Source organism: Anser anser (genome assembly GCF_964211835.1).
Source record: "Anser anser genome assembly, chromosome: Z".
NCBI classification, from domain to species: Eukaryota; Metazoa; Chordata; class Aves; order Anseriformes; family Anatidae; genus Anser; species Anser anser.
In genome coordinates this window covers 50,628,341-50,652,137 of record NC_139723.1, presented here as the reverse complement: position 1 = coordinate 50,652,137, position 23,797 = coordinate 50,628,341, and the positions used below count along the sequence as shown (strand labels likewise).

The 23,797-nt window shown below is 37.7% G+C and overlaps 1 protein-coding gene across 7 annotated transcripts in view; it reads left to right on the top strand.

Annotated features, from left to right (window-relative positions):
• Positions 1-21,573, top strand: part of FOCAD (focadhesin) — a 122,306-nt gene extending 100,733 nt beyond the window's left edge. For all 7 annotated transcript variants that reach the window (XM_083819237.1, XM_083819238.1, XM_083819232.1 and 4 more), the window contains 15 exons: positions 3,384-3,503; positions 4,510-4,632; positions 5,113-5,190; positions 6,170-6,241; positions 6,409-6,511; positions 7,752-7,832; positions 8,930-9,058; positions 11,824-11,939; positions 13,580-13,840; positions 14,447-14,536; positions 15,599-15,776; positions 17,203-17,300; positions 18,113-18,364; positions 19,504-19,579; positions 21,108-21,573. In XM_083819237.1, the coding sequence (XP_083675363.1) occupies positions 3,384-3,503; positions 4,510-4,632; positions 5,113-5,190; positions 6,170-6,241; positions 6,409-6,511; positions 7,752-7,832; positions 8,930-9,058; positions 11,824-11,939; positions 13,580-13,840; positions 14,447-14,536; positions 15,599-15,776; positions 17,203-17,300; positions 18,113-18,364; positions 19,504-19,579; positions 21,108-21,181 (1,851 nt within the window). In that variant the 3' untranslated portion in view covers positions 21,182-21,573. The remainder of the gene's footprint in view (positions 1-3,383; positions 3,504-4,509; positions 4,633-5,112; positions 5,191-6,169; positions 6,242-6,408; positions 6,512-7,751; positions 7,833-8,929; positions 9,059-11,823; positions 11,940-13,579; positions 13,841-14,446; positions 14,537-15,598; positions 15,777-17,202; positions 17,301-18,112; positions 18,365-19,503; positions 19,580-21,107) is intronic.
• Positions 21,574-23,797: the final 2,224 nt, after the last annotated feature.

The window sequence follows — 23,797 nt, the reverse complement described above, 5'->3', positions numbered from 1 at the left end:
AATAATTCAACTTTTTACCAAAATTTTATACCTGTAGTACTGGAATAACTGGTGTATAATATTTCTTTCACAATATCAAAGCTGTGTGGAAGTGTGCAGAGAAAAAGGATCCTGGCTTGTATCAGGAATAGTATAGCCAGCAGGACCATGGAGGTGATCATCCCCCTGCACTCAACTCTGGTGAGGTTGCACCTCAAGGACTGTGTTTAGCTTTGGGCCTCTCAGTACAAGAAGGACATCGAGGCCCTGGAACGTGTCCAGAGAAGGGCTACGAAGCTGGTGAAGGGCCTGGAGCACAAGTCCTGTGAGGAGCGGCTGAGGGAACTGGGGTTGTTGTTTGGTCTGGAGAAAAAGATGCTCAGGGGAGACCTTATTGCTCTCTGCAGCTATCTGAGAGGAAGCTGTGGGGAGCTGGGGGTCAGCTTCTTCTCGCAGATAACTAGCAATAGGACTGGAGGGAATGGCCTCAAGTTGCACCAGCGGAAGTTCAGGTTGGAAATGAGGAGACATTTCTTCTCAGAAAGAGCAGTCAGGCATTGGAACGGGTTGCCCAGGGAAGTGCTGGAGTCACCCTCCCTGTGGGTGTTTAAGGAAAGGTTGGACATGGTGCTTAAGGACGTGGTTTAGTGGGTGACAGTAATGGTAGGGAGATGGTTGGACCAGATGATCTTGGACGTCTTTTCCAACCTTGATGATTCTATGATTCTATCAGGCTGGTTTTATATCTGTTTAAAAAAAAAGAATAACTTGTAATGCTGTGCAAACATTAAGAAATTTCCTGAAAAGGTAAAAAGATAGCTACAAGCAAGCAGACAGCAGTATGCTTTCTGCTTCCTACTTTGAAAGCTGATGTCACAAACTAATGTGAGTCTTGAGCTTGTGAAAGCTGCTATGGTTCCATTTGCTGTTCTCTCTCTCTGTTTTGAAGACTTAAAAAACTGAGCTGTGCTAAATTTGAGCATGCTTTTCAATTTTAACTGTGAGTTGGAGATACTCAACATTACATTAACCAGACATAAAAGCCAGTTAAAACGGCAAGAATGTAGTTTTCTTCCCTCTCTTTTCTGTTGTCATAAGGAGCTATAAACAAGTTGGATAGAAATAAAGATGGACCTTTCCACCTATATGAGGCATCATACACAAACTCATTTTTTCCATTTTGACATAACAGAAGCTTACATGTGCTGACCATGGACTAATACAGCAACATTCATTATTTCAGCATGGTCTGTGAGTGAATGAGTCTGTAACATTGCTGAGGTAGAACTTGAGAAGGAAGGCTGATGAAATGGGATATGTTTACAACAGAAATCAAGAATCAGGATAAGCAGGTTTTTGCACAACCAAAACAAAACAAAAAACTGTACCTGTCATATGCAAGACTACATCAGCTGAACAGCTGAGTTGCATAATCCTGTTTTATTGAGGGAGTTAGAGATCGGTAGTATTCTTCTCTTTTCCTTCTTAGTACTGCTCTGAAAGTTTGTTCTTTATTAAAGCTCTTCATGGTGTCCATGCCCTGCCCATGGCAAGGGGATTGGAACAACTAGATGATGTTTAAGGTCTCTTCCAACCCAAGCTGTTCTATGGATCTATGATTATGGAGTTAACTTCTTTTGGCATTGCACGTGTGTTGGGGATTAGCCTCGTTCAGTTTATGGATCGTGCATTAAAGTGACTTAGAACTGTGAAATTGTTTATCTCTCCCGAGAGACCTCATAGTCTTTTACTGAATTTAAACTGGGTAAATAAGAAACTTCTGGGATGAAATGCAGCAGCTGTTCACTAACGTGAATTAGTTTGGAATGAGATACCAAACCTACCTTTATCAATTAAAATCATATAAGGCATTGCATAGATAATCACATCAGTAAAAGTTGGCCAGCACCCTAGGATGAATACTACTGTATTTATGAAATGCAATAGAGGCTCTTTCAGTGCTATAAAAGGCTGGCATATAATCCTCTATCTGAGAGGTAGATTTGGCCTACTGCAGCAAGAGCAGGCCAAACAAGGGCATTACTTCTTTGAGGTCAAATTGTTGCCAACCCTGTCCAGCAGGCAGGAGCACTCTAACTCATGTAGTCATGTGTTGTTCTGCTGCTTTGCTTTGGTACAAAGGAGTTTGACACAGTTGCCTTATTGAAGGTTCATACTGCATTTCCTTTCTTTCCACATCTAGGGCTAAAGAGCAGAAAAATAGTGTCACCTGTGTTCCTTACACAAGCCTGTTGTCGTAGTAGAACAGTTGCCCACGCACAGTGTATGTGCTTCTCTTCCTGAATGTAGCTCTGATGGGATCGCAGCATGCTGTGGGTGCTCGCATAGATAATGATCAGATACTTGCATAGAGAAAAATAACTACATTTGCATGGAAGATCAGAAGTTTGCCATACATAAACAAAATCAGAAATACTGCCACGCTTTAGGTGTATTCATTTAATGGCATAGACTAAGAATCTTTCTTAAACATGTGAAAATATGAATTGAAAATGGCATGACTTTTTTGTCATGCCAGTGTATTGCTCCATTGTTCATGAAAGATATTCTCACGATACCTTGCATTTCCTAGAAGTTAATTTTCTTTTCAATTATGCTATATGTGGAATTTTATAATTTTATTTCTGTTACACAAATTAGCCATGATTCTGATGAGACAGTAAAACCACCATTCCTTTTTTAGTGCTTATGCAGTTGTCAAATGAAGAGTGTAGACTTCATAGTAGCTTACAGGAGGAAATGGTACAAAGTCTAGAATGATGTTTGTCAGTTTCTGACACTGAACGATTGCAAGGGCTTAAGGGCTTGTGTCTTAGCTTCCGCAGGCCCTGTTATCCCAGATACTTAGCAAACTACCTCTGGGCAACAGCCATAACAGACAACCGCAGACAGATTTATAAAATTTGTTGCTTACAACAAAGAATTTAGTCTGTATTGTAAAATAATTCAGTATGTATAGTAAAGTGCAACATTTTCACCAGAAAAACAGTATGTACAAATAAAAAAAAAAGTAAAAGCAAATGTGACCAAGGTACACAACAGCAACAAATGTTGGAACTGCAGCAGCAGATGCTGTTTGAGCTGCTGTACAAGAATTCATTATAAGGTTTTGCTCTGGTAGTAACCAGGTAGTATAAATCCTCACTGAGGAAGCAAGTATTGAAAGTCTCCTTGTTGTTTTTTGCTTGGTTGCCCTGTCTTTATTTTGTTTCTTTTTTATTTTGTGGGATTACTCAATGGACCTTGTAAATAAGATGCATTGGTGCTGCACACAGTGAAGTTATGGTAGCATTACAAGCTATGGAAAATGTTCTTTGGCTTCTAATCTTTGCACTGAATTTGAATAGTACTAGTTAACATAATTAAATAATGTTTTTTTTCAGGTACTTTCCTATTCTGTTGCCTGTTCCTGTGTCTCTGCTTTCAGTGTTGGAATCATAGAAGCGGCAGAGGCTGAGGACGCTATGAACAAGCTGCGGACCCTAGTGGAAAATAATCAGCAGGTGAAGATTCAGAGTTTGGGCTTTGCTTCAGTTCTGTTTCTCTCTTACCTATTTAATACTGCATACTACTCTATCCAGACTGCCACTTGATGAAAATTGATCTGCTTTCATCATTAACTAACACTGAGCATGTTGTTCATGCTGTATGGTTAGCCTGACTACGATTTGGTCCATTGATAAATTGTCTGCACGTTTATAGTCATTACCAGGGAATGAAATAAAAACAGATTTTATATGTTTGATTGCATGTAAAAGGGAGGCGGTTGGTATTTCTGAGTTCTTGATGTCTTTAGTCCCTGTGTCCCACCAGTTCTAGTCTTTCATAACATTTTTCTTTAAATAGTTTTTCGTGATAGGTTAACATATCTTCTGTGCTCTTCTGATTTTTTGCCTTCCCTTAGACTCCAGGCAGTGCATCATAACCACAGCCACAACTTCTTCCAGTTGTAAAAAGTAAAGATAACTTCTTTATCCCTCAGTGTTCCAGAGTTACCCTCTAAAAATGCACAGAATAATCTCTTTATTCCAGTACTTGTTAATTTTGTTGTTGTTGTTTTGTAGTTGTTTTTGTTAAATGTTTGCCAGAAAAGGAAAAATGGAAAAAGAAAAAATATTAAATAATTAATTAAAATATTTAATATTAAAGCCTGCTATTACACTAATCAGCTGTTTAATATGTTCATCTGTAAAATAAGTCAAAACAAACTATTTTTGTAGCTCCTTTTCATCTTTGTATCAGAAAGTGTGCTCTAGAATAAAGGTTCCAGAACAAACTATGTGCCAAAGATCAGTATCTAAACTCTGAAAATCCTGTGTCACTTGACAGGAGAAAACACTAGAAATAAGGAACCTCTGGTGTTCTAGACAAAGATGTGACTTCTATAAGTCTGTGACTCCTATAAGGAATAATAAATACTTAAGCAGTATTTCAGTAGTAAACATTGAACAGAATACAGAATTCTTTGGAAGATCTGTTTTTTTAATATGTGTCTTTCTCACCTTACAGACATCAGCTTTTGCTTTAGCTCTAGGTACAATTGTTCACGGTTTGTCAGTTTGTGGTCACGGGAAAGCTGAAGACCTGCGTAACAAATTAATGCCAGCCTGGATAAAAACTTTGATTGCAGAGGTAAAGGAGTTTGCGTTCACATTCTAGGGTTTTGGGGGGATTTTGACAGTAGGGACATAATTTGCCTCACTTCTGCTGGACCAGTGCTAGGAAAAGTTAGGATTGAATATGGATATGCTATTTCGCTGATGTTTGGAAGCAAAAATATGTCGTTAGGCTGTTCACTACAGAAGAAAAGCCCTGTTTGGCTTGTACCTGTTTGCTTTATGGGAAGTACTTATTTCCATGGGGGGGCGGGGAGGAGGTCTCCATATTCAGCAAGGTCTCTTTTATTCAGCAAGAGATAGAATATAGTTCTCCGTCATGCTGGAGTCTGACCTGAAGAGGTTGTTGGAATGGAGGGCATAGAAGTGATAACAGCTGTGATTTTTAAGTTGAAAGAAAAGCCCTTTTGTTTAAGTGAAACATCTGTTGTGGTACAGATGCAATTGTAGTGCTGTGTGGTCCCAATGATTCACTGATCCTGAACTACATTTCCAGGGTTCTCCAACAATGCAGCGTCTGGCAGCTGTCAATGGGCTGGTTGCACTGGTTGGTTCTGAAGCAGGCATGATACAGGTGAGAACATGCAAGCAGATGATACTTTTATAGCTCTCCTAGAAATCTGACAAGAAGGCAAGATAGTGATGCCTTGAACAAAGGCTCCGCTGTATCTCTGTAGTGCTTAAATTATGCTTGCTTGAGCAACTTTGAAACGTTGGTATGTATAAAAATGACAAGAAAACCTTGAGCTTTGTATATGCACAAATAGATAAGAAGCCTTAGGCCTTGCTGAGCTTTGTGGTTACAACCAGCTAAGACTAGTTTAGAACATGTAACTGGGAAAAAGAGATGAACCATCTGGGATGACCCACACTGCACATGCAATAAGGGAGAGTTCAGCTAGAGGACACCAAGAAAACAACCAGCAGAGGGTCTCAAAGACCTCTAAAGACCACTGACCCTTTTAACAGCACATGTCCAAAGGGGCAGGCACTACGTAAATGATTTTGGGGTAAAGTATTGAATATGTATATGCCTCACAGGAAAACTTTTGCATGTGTTACACCTGCAATGTATGTTCAGGAGTTTCTGAGCCAGGCATGCACTCTAGGAGGAACTATCCCCAGTACATTCAGCGCTGCAATAAAAAAATAAATAAAAAAAAAAGCCTGCTTTCTAAAACTCCAAAATTGAGTCTTTGAGAGTTTCTTCAACCAGCTTTTGTGGTAACAATACAATGATTTCTCCTGCATCCATACAGGAGTGGCCATCTACCAGAGCATTCCATTTACACAATACTGAGCTGTGTTGGGTGTGAACCAAGTGGGATGGATTACAGTGTGTAGGATGGAGTCTGTTCTGTTTTCCTATCATATGGCCCACACCAGTGTCACTGGGAATAAGTTTACTGCTGTGTAGGTTTTCTTCTCTTCTCTATTCCCCCACAAAAAGGCATGGGTGCAAATATAATCTGTCTTTTCAGCATCCATTCTGTTTTGTTTTTCTTCCCTTATAAAATTCACATTTTTTTTTATCCTTGCTTTTCCTCTGGTAGCTGAAATCTGAGAGCATCCAGTCGTCCCAGTTTCAAAGCAAGCTCAATGAAGTCATCAGAACCCTTACACAGGTAAGGAGGTAGTCTCTTGTTTTCTTCTTTGGACAGTGCAGTAGGGTATTTTGGCACCTTGCACAAACAGACCAGTTCTGTTTAAAGAAAGAATGTAATGTCTGTGTCCAGCTTAATTGGGGCAACATAGAGAAATCTGACTAAGTATTGATTCATTGTCTCAACAGATAATCAGTTTTTCAGGGCAGATTGGCCTTCAGACAAATGCAGCAGGACTTCTGGGACACCTTCATATGTCCTGTTTGTCTTCTACCCAGAGCAGGGCATCTGGTAAGATGCTTTAATATTGCTACCTAAAGAACATATAGCAATAACATCTAACTGAAAAGATAGCAAGGGACACATCAGACACTTGCAGTCTAGACACTGTAGCCCTATTAAATGACACAACAGACTTTGGATCAGAGACCTCATAGTCCTGTGTGTCCCTAAAGGCTGGAACATACAGCAGGAATCAGTGTGCTGAACAGGATGCCCTCAACACCCTGGCAATCTGTTTTTACTTCCAGTATCAAAGTAAGCTACTCAGTTGTTCTGGCCAACCTCATTTATTGCTTCTGTCTGTACTCTGTTTAAAACACCTAGAATAAATTGTAAAGAAGTTTTGCATTGCATATGACAGGTATGTTGTCTGCATTATGCAGTCGATGCCTTAATGCTGATTAATTACTCCTTGTTTTAGCAAGATTAAGATCTAATCAAGTACCTTGTTTTATTAGATTAAGATGTAATCAAATACATCTTACTTTATAAAAAAGCTAACACTTAAAAACTAGTCCATAACAACAAGAAAAAGCTGATTTTTCAAATGAGTATTTTACTAGTAGGGGTCTCTAGTGAGCTGATGTTGAAAACTGGTGTTCTATGCCCCTTTAATGTAGTTACTGTGATTAACACAGAAACTGGTATTCTGTCAATATGTTAATATCTTCTGGTGCTGTTTCAATATCCAATAGGTGAAAGAAAAGTAGAATTACAACAGTGATGAACTACCAAAGGAGGGAACTAATGAATTGGAAGCTGTTCACTTCAGTGTGAACCAAGTTGGGAACCAATAACATGAAGTATAAATAAACATCCTCATCAGCAAAATAAATAAATAAATCTTAGATTTCCTATTTCTGTATAGGATGACACAAGGGCCTGAGGTTAGATAGATATGGAATGTTTTTTGTTGTATTAAGCTTACTAAGCTTTTGAAACTCTATTTTAAAGCCTGACTTGCAGTGTCTGTTGTATTTTAAGGAAATTCTTACCCCAGCTTTTCAGTTGGTCATTGAATTTGTTTTTTAGAGCTGACATCTCTCATCAATGCTGGCATTTAACTTACCTTAAGTACAGAAAGGCCAATGCATCTATCAATAATCTTTTGGTCTAATTGCATTGAATCACATGCAGACTTAGTTAGCTCAAATAAAGCTCAGTTTGGCCTTTAAATTTACATGGGAGCTGGAAGTTATAATTCCTGCTTGCACATTTTAGTATATAAAGAGTCTTTTTGTCTTCACAGTTCCTCCGGATTTTAGCTACTTGCCTGAAAACAGCTTTATCAGGGCAGCCATTGACTTTGCCGTTGAAAGTGGAAAAAAAGGTAAGAAGGATCGAACTGTAATATATGTCCAGGAAATGTATTATGGCTTTAAAAGGTGAGCCTAATATCCTGCTTTTATTTGCTAAGAGAACTTTTCTAGATACTAATTTGAGCTTTACTAATGCAGTCATATCTCTAAAAATTTCTACACAAACTCTTTTAAAACAAAAAACTGGATTACTGTGATGATTTTTTCTGGCTTCTTAGATGTTTTCCCTTTCCCCTTTCCTCTGTCTGTGAGATGACATCCTTTGTGGGAATGAAAGTCAAATCACTTTGTGTTAACATGGTTCTTTGGGAATACTTCGTCATCAGGGAAGCTTTCTTCTGTCCTGTATTTCAGCAATTCTGGGTTGAGATTCTATGTAATGGTCTGGTATTCAAGTGGGTTAGTGCTATGTGTGATAATGCAAAGGAACCTGAAGAAAGTATCCTCTTACGTGAGGTGTGCTAGCAAAAGAGAGCTCTCTTGGATTATAATCTTAAAGGAGGTAAAGCAGTAGAGGTTACTGTTGTGCAGAGCTAAGTGAACTCACTGCTTTTTATTAAGCACATTTTGCTTTTATTGGAGGTAGAGATAGCTTTGCTTTCATGGAGGACTTTTACTGAATTAATTCCCCATCTTTAAGTAATACAGTACGTAGTAAAGGTTAGCTTGTGTTTGACATTGTTTTGTGGCCTGCACCTCCAGGATGGGACATGAGAACAGTATCAGTAAATTTGGCTGTTCTCTTACTAAGAAAATGCAAACATAGTTCCCTACTAGATGAGGAATATCTGTTACTAACTCATAAATTGGTCAAGGGGGAGAAGGAACCAGAAACCTTCTGATTCTCAGTAACAAAAGCCTTCTTCGGCAGGTTATTAATGTTAAAAATACAGCTGATGATTACGGACAAGAGACAGCTAATTCTCAGATACCTATTGGTTACATGGTTGTTTTTTTCTCCCCCCTGTAATTTTATAACGCTCTAGTTCATCGCTACAGTTTGGTCTTCAGTGCAGTGTGAATTGATAAACTATATTCATTTTTTTCTGAGAGACTTAACGAACGTATGTGTATAAATTTTAGACTGTGACTGAATATTTTGTTGCAGGCCCTGAATCTGTTCCAGCTCAGCTGTTGAAAGTAGCACTGGCACCCATTGCAATAGTTGGAGAAAGTCATCAGTATCCACCTGTAAACTGGGCATCTGTTCTTTCACCATTGATGAGGCTAAACTTTGGTAAGCTTTATAATTTTTTGTTAAGTCTTGTACTTGCCACAAGATGACTTTACTAACATAAACTTCATAAACTGCAGCTTTCAAGGCCAAATTTCTAATATTCACAAGCATATATTTTCAATCAGTGTGTGGACACAGGTTGTTTTAATAGAAGAATAGGTTAGAGAAGATCAAAACTAAGAGGTTTGGAGGAGTTCCCTAGAACAGTGGTGGATTTGGACTGTTATAGCGAGAAGAGTGCATCAGAAAACTGGAAATTAATTATATCTTATTTTCACCATTTAGCACAGCTCCAGTGTCTGTGTTGGAAGATGCAGGCAGCTTTATCACAAGTTTAAACTGCTCTGTAGTTCACTGAGTTATCCCTAGTTTGAAATACTGTGTCTACTAAATTACACTGAGTAACAGAGGAAATCATATCCCTTTTTTCTGTCACATTCCTGATTTCTGTGCTTCTAGGAACACTTTTTCTTCATGTTGGAGAGTAGCTTTGATTTTGAAGTATGGGCTTGGACAGCCTGTATAATATTTTTCTACTGAGGGTATCTGTCAGTGCCACTTTTGGTTGATATAAATGACTTTGAACTTCAAACCCATTTACTTAAAAAAAAACACCTACTATGGAAAGTTCTGTATTCCCTTGTTTGATTCTGCTGAGTTTTATTTCTCTTGATTTATGTAGTTGTCATTACTGGCCTTGCAGATTATTTTATTTTTTACAATTGGACTGGGCAAGTGCTGTTGCATTTGAATTGGTGTGCTATACAGCCTGGAAAATGGGAGGTTGTTCTTATTTCTTTTTGATACTTACTTTACGTATTCAAAATGCTTCTAAATGCACTAGGTATAATTGAACTGTCTTGTGAGGATCAAATACTTGCTAGATCTAGAAAGACTTGGCAACATGCTAAATACTTTTGCTGATAATTGGGCTGGATCTTCTGCTTTATTTTGTATTCTTGCAATTGATTGTGGAACCTTTTGTAAAAATGTGAAAGAATTTCCTATACTAACCTGTGCAGTCCATGCTGATGCAAATTTGTGTGCGACCTTATGAATAGCTGAAACTTTATAAATGCATGGGGAAATTTTTTATTCCTGTTTTTTTACTTGGAAGTCTAACTTTTCTAAATCAGGGGAATTCCAGAGGAAACACTACATCATTTTTGTGACTATGTTTTTATTAAGTTTAGACAGCGCCATAGTCTGTTTTTACATGTAATTTCTCTTGACTACTCTGCTGTATTGCTGTGGAAGTTGCACTCCTGCATGTTATATATGCATGCAGAAATAGGTTTTTGCTGTGTGCAGTGTGCTAATGAGCAATATTCATGTTGTTCTAGAAAGCATAATGCAGAACAGTTGTATTATGACCTGTCAAGCTAGATACATGAAACTAACAGTTATTCTGGGACAGATATGTCACAAATATTTATATGAAAAATACACTCAGTTCTCTCAGATTCTCTAGTTCACTGTTATTCATGCCTGAGAATTCATGAACATATATTTCAAAAAAAAATCTGTGAAGATATTTTCATCTGTAAACATATTGAAGACAAAAGATTGCTTTCCCGTCTTATAAAGTTTATTGCAGTTGTTGATGATGAACTATATAATGTGACTTAGGTGGTATCTGTTTGGTATTTAATAGTGCTCTGAAGGGAACAGTCATAATTAAATCATGATCTGTGATTTATTAGTCGAAGCTAGTGAGAGAGTTTTGAATTGGTTACCAAAGTATCATGTAACAATTTCACTCTTTCAGGGTTCTGCAAATGACTAAACATCAAGTTTCTGGTTTGGTAAAAAGCCTGATGCTTGATTCTTGAATGGTTTGCTTTGCTCATGCGCTGTTAGTGAACTGTGTAAAAGTCATGCTATATAGATGACTACTTTCATTATTGACTAGCAAAGCACCTATTTAAGTTTTATGCTGACAAGTAGCAATAGTCTGTCTGAGGAGTTAAATGCTGATATAATACTTAAATTATTTGTTCTTCTGTTGCTGTAACAATCATGATCTACATGAAAGCAATGCTGTTCAAAAGACCTCAACATGTTTATGACTAATTATTCTATTAAGATGATTAGTTATTCTGTTAAGAAGAGTCTGTACTAGTTATTACAAGGACTCTAAAGAGAAACCGCTAAGAAGGATTTCATAACCATCATAACCTTTATGCACTGTAAGGTCTTCCCATATGTTAACCTGAAGAATCCTGCAAGCAAGCACCACCAGAAATAACAGTGACTGTTCTGTGACATTTTATATGAACGTGTAGTATATGGAAGTATATAATCATGCAAACCAATGCTAATTACTCCTGCATTCAACAGGAAGGAAAACTGACTCATTTCTCCGTCTATAGATTAAAACTTGTTGCTAATATATATATATATATATATTATATGAGAAATATTATAAAATGAGAATTTTATAAATGAGAATATATATTATATATATATATATATATATATATATAAATTCTCATTTTCTTCCCATTTCCATATTTCTCTTATTGGATGAACTTATGTGAACTCTTAGCAAGACATTTCAGGATTTGTCAAACCATGAGTGGATGAGTGGGGAGAGGTGACTTCTACACTATATATGTTGAAAACTATAAGGAGCATCTCTACCTATGCAAAGTTTAATATAGTGCTCAAGTAGAACAATAACTTTCCTTTATTTTATGAATTTAAAATAAATTTAAAGTAAAGATAATCTATTTCCTAATTTCTGTATGTTTCTTCTGTTTTAGGTGATGAGGTAAAACACCTCTGTCTTGAACTGGCTGTGACACAAGCCCAGTCATCTCAAAATGCTGCAATGCTTTTGGGGATGTGGGTGGCACCTCCCCTTGTCTACAGTCTCAGTGTATGTATGTCAGAAAAATCTGTGGGACCTCAGCTCAGACAGTACTGAAGTTTAGAATGTCTTGCTAGAAAGTGACTTCTGGGTTCAGAATTATGCAGAAATATTATTTAGCAAATATTTATGGTGATAGACTTCCAGTCTCTTGAAGAAGCTCTTGAGTCTCTCTCAGAGGCTCTTGTGGGACCTTGAAATACAAGATGGACTTAAGATGTTCTGCATTGTTTTTATTTAGATGTACTCAGATCTCTTGACCTTTTCCCTCTTTTGTTTCCTGCTGCATCTCTGATAAACCTAGAGATGTAAGAAGGTACGGCATGTAGGGAGCACAATTGTCTTTTATTTTATTTATACCAGCTGATAGACTTTTAGAAAAGACCTACCTATTTGTCAGAAAGTTTACCTGCTTCTTCTAGCAGAATCTCTAGTAAAATCAGAATCTAGTAAAAGGTGTTACTTCTAGAAAACTTTACCTTAATTTTGTAGGTAGTCAACAGACACACTTAGAGTGGAATCAAGTTGGAGCTTATCCTCCCTACAATGCAGTTCTTTTTATGGAGGTTCAACATGAGTTCCATGATATGGTTTGTTAAATCTCCCTGAATCCCACAGTTCACTTGGCTGTACAGCTCTGTCTTTTTATACTAGCTGAGGAGTAGCTCCAGGACAATACTCAGAAAATCCATTCTAGATTTTTGTGATCTTTTCCAGTTCTTCAAGGAGTATCTTTGTCTTGTAATTTTTAATTAATTAATCTTCACAGATATTTAAACACCTGGTGGCTATTTTAAGATAGACATGAGGTGGCAAGAAATAAAATACTTGATTTCTGAGCCCCAGTTTCTCAGTACAATGAGGTTTTGAGGTCACAAAGTGGACTTAGCCACAGAGTGTATTAGTTTTTGATTTCTTCATATAATTGCTCATTTTTTCCTCACTAAACAGTAATATTAATGGTGCTAGGAGTACTATACTTCTGTCCTTAGCTGCCCGGGTTCATGGTCTGTATGCTTTATGTAGGAATGCAGTGGGTAGCATACAGCAAAATCACAATTTTCTTTTCAGTACAAAAACATGTTATTTACTGAGGTAGGGTTCATTGGAAGGGAATTCCTCATTTTTTAAGGAAAACAAAACATTGCTATGTTTGTACTCTTTTTAATTCAAGCAGTTCGTCAAAAGAGGGAAGACGAAGTTAGAAGTGTTTATGGAAGAGATTTGATTTAACTAGATTAAGAGTACTTTTTTGAAGTAGTATTTGAGCTGTTTGTTTGTTAGTTTTTTACAATTTCATGCTTTATAAGAATAGTTGATTCAGGCTGGTATAGAATTAGAATCTGAAACTAAGCAAAAATTTTAGTACAAGAGACAATTATTGGAGTCCGTGAAACATACTGATTTATATCGCATGGAAGAAAAAAAATCACTGGCTACTTCAAAGCAATTTAAAATTTTGTTTCAGTCTGTTAAATGATAAGTAATACCTCACCATTTGTAAATTGCTTGTATGTTGTGGAACACCACTGAAGAGGATATCAATCCAGTTATGCAGGCTAAACAGAAAGACCCAAACATAATGAAGACACTTAATCTGGGAATTATGGCAAACTTTATGACCCTCATATCTTGCATTTGCTTTTCAGATGAAAACCCAGAAATACCTTCTCATGTCCCTGCCCCTGTGGATGAAACATGTTGCAGAAGACAAACTACAGTCTTTTACAGAGGTGTTTCTAATACAACAATTTGAAATGAAGAGTCGCACAAAAGAAACAGAAATTTGCCAGTGTGTTTTACAGGGACTCATGCAGGCAATGAAAATTCCAAACCCTGCCCAGTATTGCTGGAGCTTTCTTTGCCAGGCTGCTGAGAAAATATTTGAGCTCTTACCAAATGAGATTCAGGTAAGTAGTAAGTGTGGGGTGTATGAACTTTGTAACTAGTAATTTTTACTGATGTTAAATCCCGTCTTTTTGCACTGACCCATCAGATTTGAAACATGAAGTAGAATGTAAAGTATTTGGTGAGAGCAGTTAAGATTCCTACATAATATCAATTTAAATTACTTTTGCATATTGTTTAGAATATGTCCAAGTTGTGAAACCAAGTTAATGTACATTTTGCCATCTTAAATGATTTGGTAATGGAAAAACATAGTATTAGTATTGAAATAAATGTTACTGAAACAGAAACATAGAACAATTGGAGGTGTTTCTCTTTCACCAGAAGATTCAGCTTCTCATAGTGAGGTATAGAATGATGTAGCTAGAGAAAATATCTCCCAGGAATGGCAGCTGAAAAATAAACAAACTATCACTTTTCCCTAATTATTAAATGCATTGAAGTCTCCAGCATATACAGAATGTGTAAAACAGAATAAATATTTAATCCAGTCTCTAGCCTCATTTTAGTCATCATGATCATTAATAAAGTTCCCAGACTCACTGGTTTTAGTGAAGGCGAAACCTGGTAGTATGCATCCAAACATTCATTTACTTTTCCATTTCCAGAGGGGTGAACTGGAGATGTATGTCAGTGTAGCAAAATGTATCTCAGAAATGGCTGATTCAGAGATGGATCGCATTGTCCAGATCTCTAAGGTAATGATGTTTTTCTCCTGACCTTTTATCACCAAATCACATGAAATAAGCATGCCTTATCATTTTTCTTTTCGCCAGAGTGTGTTAGTTCCTGAAGAGCATTGTTTGTTTTGTGCGTCATGCACATAAGAGGGTTTGGGCACTGCTTTGCAGGCATCAGAGGGAAGTAAACATGATCAGAGTCATATCTAAAACTGATTCCACCTGGGGGCTATGAACTGGAATGTTACCAGAATAGGAATGGTGTTAGATATTCTTAGTCCAGCAGTGCAAACATCAGACTAGCCTTCCTGTGTTAACATAACCACCTACTTGAAACAGACTGTAAATACATCCTGGTGATCAGCTGTACTTGAACTGTCGGATGTATGCTTTTATTAAAAATTTCAAATACTTCAACTGAACAGCCTTTCAGTCTTGACTTAATATGCTGTCTTTGTATTCACACACAAAATGTTTCCGGGTGGACAAGATAGATAATTATAAAAATTATAACAATGGAAACTTTCAGCTTCCAGCTCACCAGATCGACTAGCAGTGGAATTCTTAACAGCTGAAAAATACTTGACATTAAGGAAATGACCCATGTGGAAAGACTTCAGAGCAGATCATTATAAGCAAATATCCATGACATAAATCAAGCATTTAAATAGGTCAGGGAAGCAGAACTGTCATTTCCCTAATTCTTTAATTTTGTATTTCTACACTTAAAACACAATTTGAGAAAGCGCTTTTTTGTTGCTGTGGGAAATCTGTCTTGCAAGAAGTTTCTCCAGAACTGTCAGGATGGCTTATTTCAGTTCAAAAGGGAATGTAAAACTTAAAGCAGTATGGAAACAATCAAACTGTACTGAGTTGCACTTTACTATGTAGATGCATGTAAAATTAACATAGTATGTACAGTCTTCTGTAATGCACAGTCTTTCGTAATATCTTAAAGAATGAGCCTGCTGAATAATCAGAGAATTCCTTCCCTGTCTTTATAAAGGGTAATATGGCATCTCCTACTGTTCCCACAAGAAAGGTATGTTTTAATTTAATGTATTTTTATTGCATTTGCAGAACAATGTAGAGAAGGCCGTCTTCACCAAATTGTATTTAATTTCTCAAGGCAGACTGCCTCTGATGAACTTGAGTGCCATGATTTATACTTTGACAGGCTGTCACCAGAAAGAGTCTATTGCATGGATGTTCTTGCACAGTTTCTATCATGCTCGTATTGTGAGCCATGAAAACACAGGTAAGGCCAGCCTTAAAGAAGAATCAACAACAGTGTAAACAAAGATCAATGGGGCAGCACTGATCGTTTTAAAACAATACTAAGGTAGTCTAACCCAATTCTTTTCAAACTTCTTCAGATTAGAAACTGCTTAATCTTCAGATTTTTTCAGCTCTTCAAATACTTCTATCAAACGTTGCTTTAATGGTTTTCTCCAATTATTTATGGTTCCGTGGATCAGCTACAAGTCATTTAACTTAGCCAAGTGATTCGCAGACCAGAGTTTTGACTAGATCCATGTGTCCTAGTCTTTCTGGTGTTTCAGTTCAAGAAACACATATAGAATATTAGAGACAAGTAGCAGTGCAACTCTGCTACCCTTCAAATCTAGTATCTAACTTATCAGTGTGAGACACAGTAGATAGAGGTGTTTCAATGACAGTGGTTGAGCCAAGGAACCTCTTCTGAGCTCCTTGTGCTGAGTTAACACAGGAAACAAGTCACCCTTCCTCCTCCTCCCCACCATAACAGATAGTTATCTGGTAGGTTAATGAGTTGGTTGGCTTGCCTGGAGGTCTGATAAGCACTGGAGCTGATAGAAGAGGAGTAGCAGAATCACTCAGTAGGATAAAGGAGGAAGAAACAAGCACAGATGGAGTAAAGAATGAAGCCTCCCCATTTTGTTGGCTGCAAGACCTTAGGTTGACTGTTTACAGACCAAATTTAAAGCATTATATTGCTAGTGCCTTAGGTGCCAACTGTGATTGAAGAACTTCAAGCAGTAGTGAGTTTTGAATGAGTGAAGTGAGCCTCCTTTGGGTAAAAGAGGAGGCAACATGGAAAAGGACATATGTAAAGAATAGCAGGAGATGGAAGTGTATGAAGTGCCATGGTCTCAAAACCAAAGATGAGATAAAGATAGTTATTACTTTGCAAGAGACAGAATGAATTTTGGACAGAATAATCCGAATTGATGAAATATGTTCTATCCTTGGGTTGAGGGCTGGTTTTATTTCCATTCCTTAACTGTATTTTACTGATCTTCTCTGCATTGTAGAAGAATTTTCCCAGCACTCCCTACATTCTTGTCTGATGTAGTGACATCAGGGAATGAAGTACTGGGGCAAAAAGATCAGCAAGGTTTTAGGTTTCAGCAGCAGTCATGTCTGCAGCGTAGGCTGCAATTAGGTGAAATGAATCTCACTAAACATTCCTTTCTCAGTGTGTTCAGTGTGTTGCCAGCATTACAAGCAAAGGTTTTGTACTCTTGAAGTGCCTCCATGCTTTCTGCCAGTGGCAAGCATGAATTAATTGTGATGATGGTATTGGTGTTTGTGTTCCTCCACAGTCAGTGTGTTGTTGCTGCAGTGATTTCCTACACTTGATTTTTAAGGAAAAATGATACATCCTAGTGTTTTAAGTAAGTCAATGTTCTTGTTCTTTTTAGGAGTGCTGAAAAGAATGGATTGGCTGCTAGACTTGATGGGCTACATCAGAAATTTAGCATACAAGTCAACACCTATACAAAATGTTGATCTTAAAGAGGTATGTGTTGTGAAAACAATTAGCAGTTTTCAGGAAAAAGGCTTTTTTGGTGTAATTCACATTCTCTCTCAGCAGTGCATATTATTCCCTATGTTTTAATATCTTAGAAGACTGTCAATTTCATAGAGAAATTCTTTTCAATTTGTTTTGTGAATGTGCATTTAAAACTCTTACTTTAAAATAACCATGACATCTAAATTGTGAGAAGAGCTATAGGCAACTAAAGAAACCATTGCTACAAACTTGCTTTATTCAGAACAATTAAAGGAAAGTTTGAATTCTCCAGTAGAACTATCTAAGGCGATCATAATTTTGCACTTGCTGTTTCTAAAAGGGCTGGGGCAGTTTTAGGGTATAAATATAGTTCATTATAACGTGCCTTCAGCTGTTTAAGTCATCTGGTTAGGGCATCAAGTAAGCCACGTTCATTGCATTGCTGCAATATTTCCCAACCATTTGTAGCACCAGAAGGGTGACCATCCCTAATTTCCCTCTACAGTCATGTTGTTGTAAAGATATTTCCCCATTTTAAATGAAGTGTGGGTCGTCCCACTTAAACTAAGTGATGACCTTAGAAGAGTGTGGTTTTGCTTGTCTTTCTGTAGATATTTTAGTTTGATTTTGAGCTTGGAAAAAAGCTTATACTGCTTCAGAGCATAAGATAATATTAAGAACTTTTTAGTTCTTGCATTTTGAATTTTAGCTAAATTTTCTGATGATTACTTTTAAGAGTAAACCACCATGTGTTTGTTATTTTTTTCTCTTGTATAATTCATTTAATAAGGTGTATTTTTTATCTTTTTACTCTTTAGTTCGTAGATTTCCTCCTGTGGCTGTTTGCAGCTTCTGTGGTGGCCTGGGCTGACCATGGTGCACCATTACTGCTTGGCCTCAGTGCCGACTGGTCATCATGGAAGCACCAAACTGTGTTACCAGAATTATCTAAGGATCACATTGGCAGGCACGCCACCGACAAGCTTGCTGTGCAAGAGACTCTCACTCTCCTTCCAAGTAGCATTTTCCTTTTGCTAGCAAAAGAGCCGTGGAAAGAACAAACACAGAAGGTAAAATTGCATGTAGGGGTAAGCATTTTCCAAGAGTCAGAAAATACCCTGTTTGTAGCAGCCAGCTCAAGTCTTAAGTGAAGTGGTTATTTCCTCTAGATCTGTTGCATCTGATATGTGATCTTGTTTTTCTTTACTTGCAATCAGATATGACTTGTCTTAAAAAATGGAACATAGTTTCTCAAGTAAAATAAGAGTTGTGAGAAATAAGGAAGATTCCAAGAGTCAGACTCTTGAGGGTACAGCTCAGAGAGGAGAGTTGGTAGCTGCTGGGAGCAAGTTAGCCTTGGAAACACCAAAAGGGCAGATTCTCTGTAGCTGGACATCACTACAGTGGCAATTTAAGACAAGCAAAGATCTTTGCCATTTGTAGTGTTTCATTTTATTTTCAACTATTTGACAAAAACAAGTGTACAAATTTATGCCTATTTTGGCAAACCCACTGTAGATTGCTTGTGGTTGAGATATGTGGAAATATTGCTATGAATCTGTAGTTTCACAGCTACTTGTGCAAAGCAGAACCATTAATCACTGGCTCCTGCACATTTCTGTGGTCTGTGTCTCCACTGAAATCAGAGTTCAGAATGTGGGAGGAATGTAGGAGTGGGCTGTTAATATGTAAGTTCATGATTAAGCTTTAGGGAAGAATTTGAGTCTATGCCCTGAAGATCATCCTGATAAGTTTGAAATACCATGTTATCCTGCAGGCACCATGCACTGCCAGAAGAACAATGAAAAATGAGAGGATGAAAGTGGGACAAAGGCAATAAGAGTACCGAAGGATTTGCCTTAAAACATTTGAACAAAAGATTGATACAAAAGGATCATATTAAAAGATTAGAGGCATAAACTGGCAAGATGAAAGGAAATTTACTGTGCCGCCTTTGTTACAAATAATATTGCTGAGGCAGGGGGAGGGAACAAAGGGTGTATCAGATCCAGCAGTGGGAGAAATTACACTGATGGTGAGATGCACTTTGAGTAGTTTGAGCAGAACCTCGATTGGCCACTTCCTCTGATTAGATAACTATTCAAGTTTAGCAGCAATTGGATGTTGTTTGTCAAAGTGAAAAGAATGTGTGGTGTTTTGATACAGAGGCTCCTTTAATTCAGTTTATCCTTTTTATTTCTATCTTTAGTTTATTGACTGGCTTATCAATATGGTGGAAAGTCCTAAGGAAGCATTATCAAAATCTTCCACAGACCTGCTGAAAGGTAGAGTATTTTTAATTGGGTCCTTATTTTCCCATAACTATGAGTCCAGAGGAAGAAAAAAAAAAAACAAAAAAAACAGTTATTAAAGGACTAAGATGAGTCCATGATATTAGCAGGTGTAGGAGAGCCATATTTTGTCTTTAACGCAACCTTCACAGGTAACATAACTGTCTTAACACCTTTTCTAATTCTTTGATTTCTCATCTACTGCCTCTTACGATTTACTTCTGAAGATTCAAGGAATGTAATTGTGCACCTGGTCCTATGAGTGTATTTCAGTGATAGATCTATCAATTGCTTTTGAAGTTACCCTTAAAAAAAAAAAATACTCTTTGTAAACCCTACTATACTAGAATAGAAATTGCAAAACAAAATTTATTCAGATGCAACTGAACTGTGGGAAGGGACAAGAGACAGATAGTGGCAGCCTAGTACAGTGGTCTAACAAGTGCGAGGAGTAACAGAATAGAAGGGAAAGAAAGAAAGATGGGAAATGCATATTTTGAATTACAGAAACATCCTAGCTTGCACCACATAGCCCACCTTAAAATGTAGGATTGTGATACAATCTGTGCAAGTGATTTTAAGAGGACACTACAAATATTCTCAAGCAAAGGGAGTGTGCTTTTTCTGCTTACTGTTAGCACAGGGCACCTCCTTTGAATCACTTGATTTGTTGTACCTGAACATGCCTTCTCGAAATCCAGTTCAAGTTCTTTGCATTACTAGGACAATTAGCCTTCATTTGAGGGTCTAGAGTCTCTAGTCACTCTTTGATAAAAGTTCCCCTATTGTGTCTGTTAATCTTCACCACGCTCAGAACAGCAGAACTAATACTAAGAGATATTGGGGAATCTCCTTTATAATCACAAGATTCAGCTACACGCAGTATACTGTCACTGTGCCCTGTTTGAGACAGGTCCTTGTTTTCCTTGAGTCTTCCATTGTTTTCTTTTTGTTTGTTTGTTTGTTTGTTTTTTAACTAGGACATCAAAATCCCTCGTGGATGACTAGAATGTGACTGGTTTGGTAACTGGGTTCTGCCTAAAAGCGTGACCCTTTCAAATTGAAGAATCGGTGAACTGCACTGTGAATCAATGAATTGCACAGAGAACAGACCTTGTACTTTCTGCTTCTGTTCCTCCCAGTTCCTCCTATCTCTTCTCTTGCATCACCTGTCATTGAATTCAGGCTTCCTGCAGTGTTGGCTGATCTATGTGACACTTCAAAGTGATAGTCTAATTAGAAGATGGTGGTGTGATATTATTTCACTGGAAGACATGCCATAAAGCAGGTGAAAGGTCTAGTACAGCATCACATTTCAGAGGATTTCAGAAGGATGTAGAGACTAGTATATCTTGTGAACAGCGGAAGTAACATCAGACGCTGTCAGGCTAGGAAATGAAAGTCATGAAAACAGTCTGTAAAAGGAGAAGTGAATCTGTACCTGTTAGTAAAATGACAGAGAGAATACTCACACATCCTTTCTGGATGCATATATCAATGTGGTTTGTCCTTGTCTTCACAGCTACGCTTCTGGCCTTGAGATCTCTTGCAGAATTCAAGAAGAAAGCAGTGTGGACTAAAGCTTACAAGTGGTAGCTGCATCCCATATCCTGTCCAACAAAGAAAACTGTTCATACTTGAGAGCACGTTATTATTATTCAGTCATCAAGAAGACCAATTTTAATGATGTTTCCTATAAGAAGGTTTTCGATTTTTGTTTATTTGTTATTGTTAATCTTTTCTCCTCCTCCCAAAGACTCAGAAGATGAAAAACGATTTATTTTTCACTGGTGGGGTGATGTTCTCTTACAAACTGTCTGGCACGGTTTGAGCTGTGCTGAATCTAAATGAGAAGTACACATTCATTTGTGTTTCAGTTGAATTGTTTCAGTGACACCTGGGAGCCTCAAAAGCTGGAGTGGAATGTTCCTGTAACCATGGAAGCTTTGTTAGGAGCAAGTGAAAAAAATAAAATAATGTAAAACTTGTTTGGATGTAGCCTATTTATTACAGCGTATTTTAGTATAAAAGACTTGAATGAACATTAGTTTTTAAGTGACAATCCTTTCTTAGTAATAATACGATGCCCTTGTGCAGTAGTGACAACGCACTGAAGGTATATAACATGAACAGACTTTCTGAAAGGGGTGCTATGCATGTCAATTTTGCAACTGCTTTATCAAGCCCATTTGTCAATGATTCTAGTGTCTGCTAGGACACTGGGAGCTCTAAGGTAGTTGCAATTTTCTGTCCACTTAAAGTCATTCTTGTCTGCAGAACTCTACATGTAAGAAAAGCTTTTCTCTTCCTCTAGGTAAAACAGGTAAAGAGGTACTACAACAACATCTCTTTTACATCTTTGTCATCTTACCATAGATGAGGCCCCTGCCATTTTCCTTATTTAATAGCCTTCTTTTTCTGAAGGAATAAAGAACTTTAACACTTTGCAGTCTTGCTAAGACCGATCTTAAAGGGGGTTGTATTCAGTAATCATCCCCACTAAACTCAACAAAAATTAACTGAAAATAATTGCTTGGGCACTGATCCTTAATGTTTTCCAAAGCAGTACTACTGAGAGCATCATTGATTTTAACGTTATGTCCCTACATCTAGAAGCCACACCCCACTGCAAGAATGTTCTTAACTTCAGGTTTGATAACTCTTCTGGTGCAGCAGAAACTCTGACTTCTTCACTGGCATTTCTTACCTACCAAGGTTACCGTTGCACGGCAGTGAGCTGTGAGGAACAGCCCTTGGCTGTTAACGCATGCCTTCAGCAGCTGGGTGTGGGCAAGATCACCACAGTGCTTGTTTGTATTTCTGAAGTACGGTATAATGAGGGTAATTTCCTGCTCTGTAAGCACCTGTACAGGGAGAAGACAATCTTAAGGTGAACACATAGAAGGACTCACTGAAAGGAGTTGTCAGACATTTTTATTACTGTTCACTTCAGAGTAACCTCTAACAAAGCCAAACACGTCTTAATGGTGCCATCTCTAGTGTACTGTTTCAGAGTAACTTAGTTCTTACGTTCTACCCATCTGAGTCTGTGTGCGTCTTAGCATTTTAGTTCAGATTATAAGTGTGTTTTTTAAAGGGAAACTCTGGGTAATGCCCATGTGCTGTGCCTTAGTTTGCTTAGTGGACCAGTGTGTAAGCTTCTGAATTAAAGTATATACACTGTAATTACTCCAATGTAGTCCTATAACTCTGTGTCCTCAGCCAACAGGACTAAACTAGAGATGGTGTGAAGTAAAACCCTCCAAAAGGCAGGTAAGTTCACTGTTGGGTCCTTAAGGTGAATCACAGAATCACAGAATTTTAGGGGTTGGAAGGGACCTCAAGAGATCATCAGGTCCAACCCCCCTGCCAAAGCAGATTAAAATCCTTCTACTCCGTAGTTACGTTGGGCTGCTTTTCTCACGAGAATATGCATAGGCTGTGATAGAGATACTGTTCTTCCTGTTGTGTGCAGGTGCTGACAAGTTTAACACGATTTTTATTATAGGTGATCTCTTTCCAAATAGCATGTTCCTGTGGAGACAGTGACTTTCAAGGACTGGGGTGGACAAGTTGTTTGCTACTGTATTTTTGGTATGTGAGAAGGCAGCAAAAAGGGAGTTGGTGATGAAGAGACCAGTAGGACATGTTCTTGTGACTCCAGTATAGATGTTCTATAGGCAAACAAAAAGAGTAATAAATAATGGCTTATAAAAATAAACAATAAATGTTTGTATATGTAATCCTTATAATTCTACTTTTACACCATTGTTTATATGACTTTTTTTAATGTCAGACAAATGTGGTAGTAGCCTTCTATTCCTAAAGAGCCTGTTTAGTCACTTTCAATTATATATCACTTCCTAGTGATGCTCCTTCAACCTTGTCTATGCAGTTGGTTCTTTTTGTCTGTTTATATATGTGAGAAAAGCACTTATTTTTATTCCAATATCAGATGATATGGAACTTGAATGGAGATACAGGTGAGCTGGGATATCAAGACTGAGTTAAATTTTGATCAAAGGTTTAAGTTCCCAAAAATTAAGTTAGGCAACTTTTAAGGCACCTTTTTGCCTGCCCAATCCTGAGTTTTCTTTTCCAGAAATTAAGTAAAGCAGAGTTGAAGTTAGTGGCCTGCCCCAAGTTAGCTCTGCACGAGAAGTAGGGTGGGGGAGTCTCCTGAAAATAACTTCACTGTTCGGGGTTCCTTCT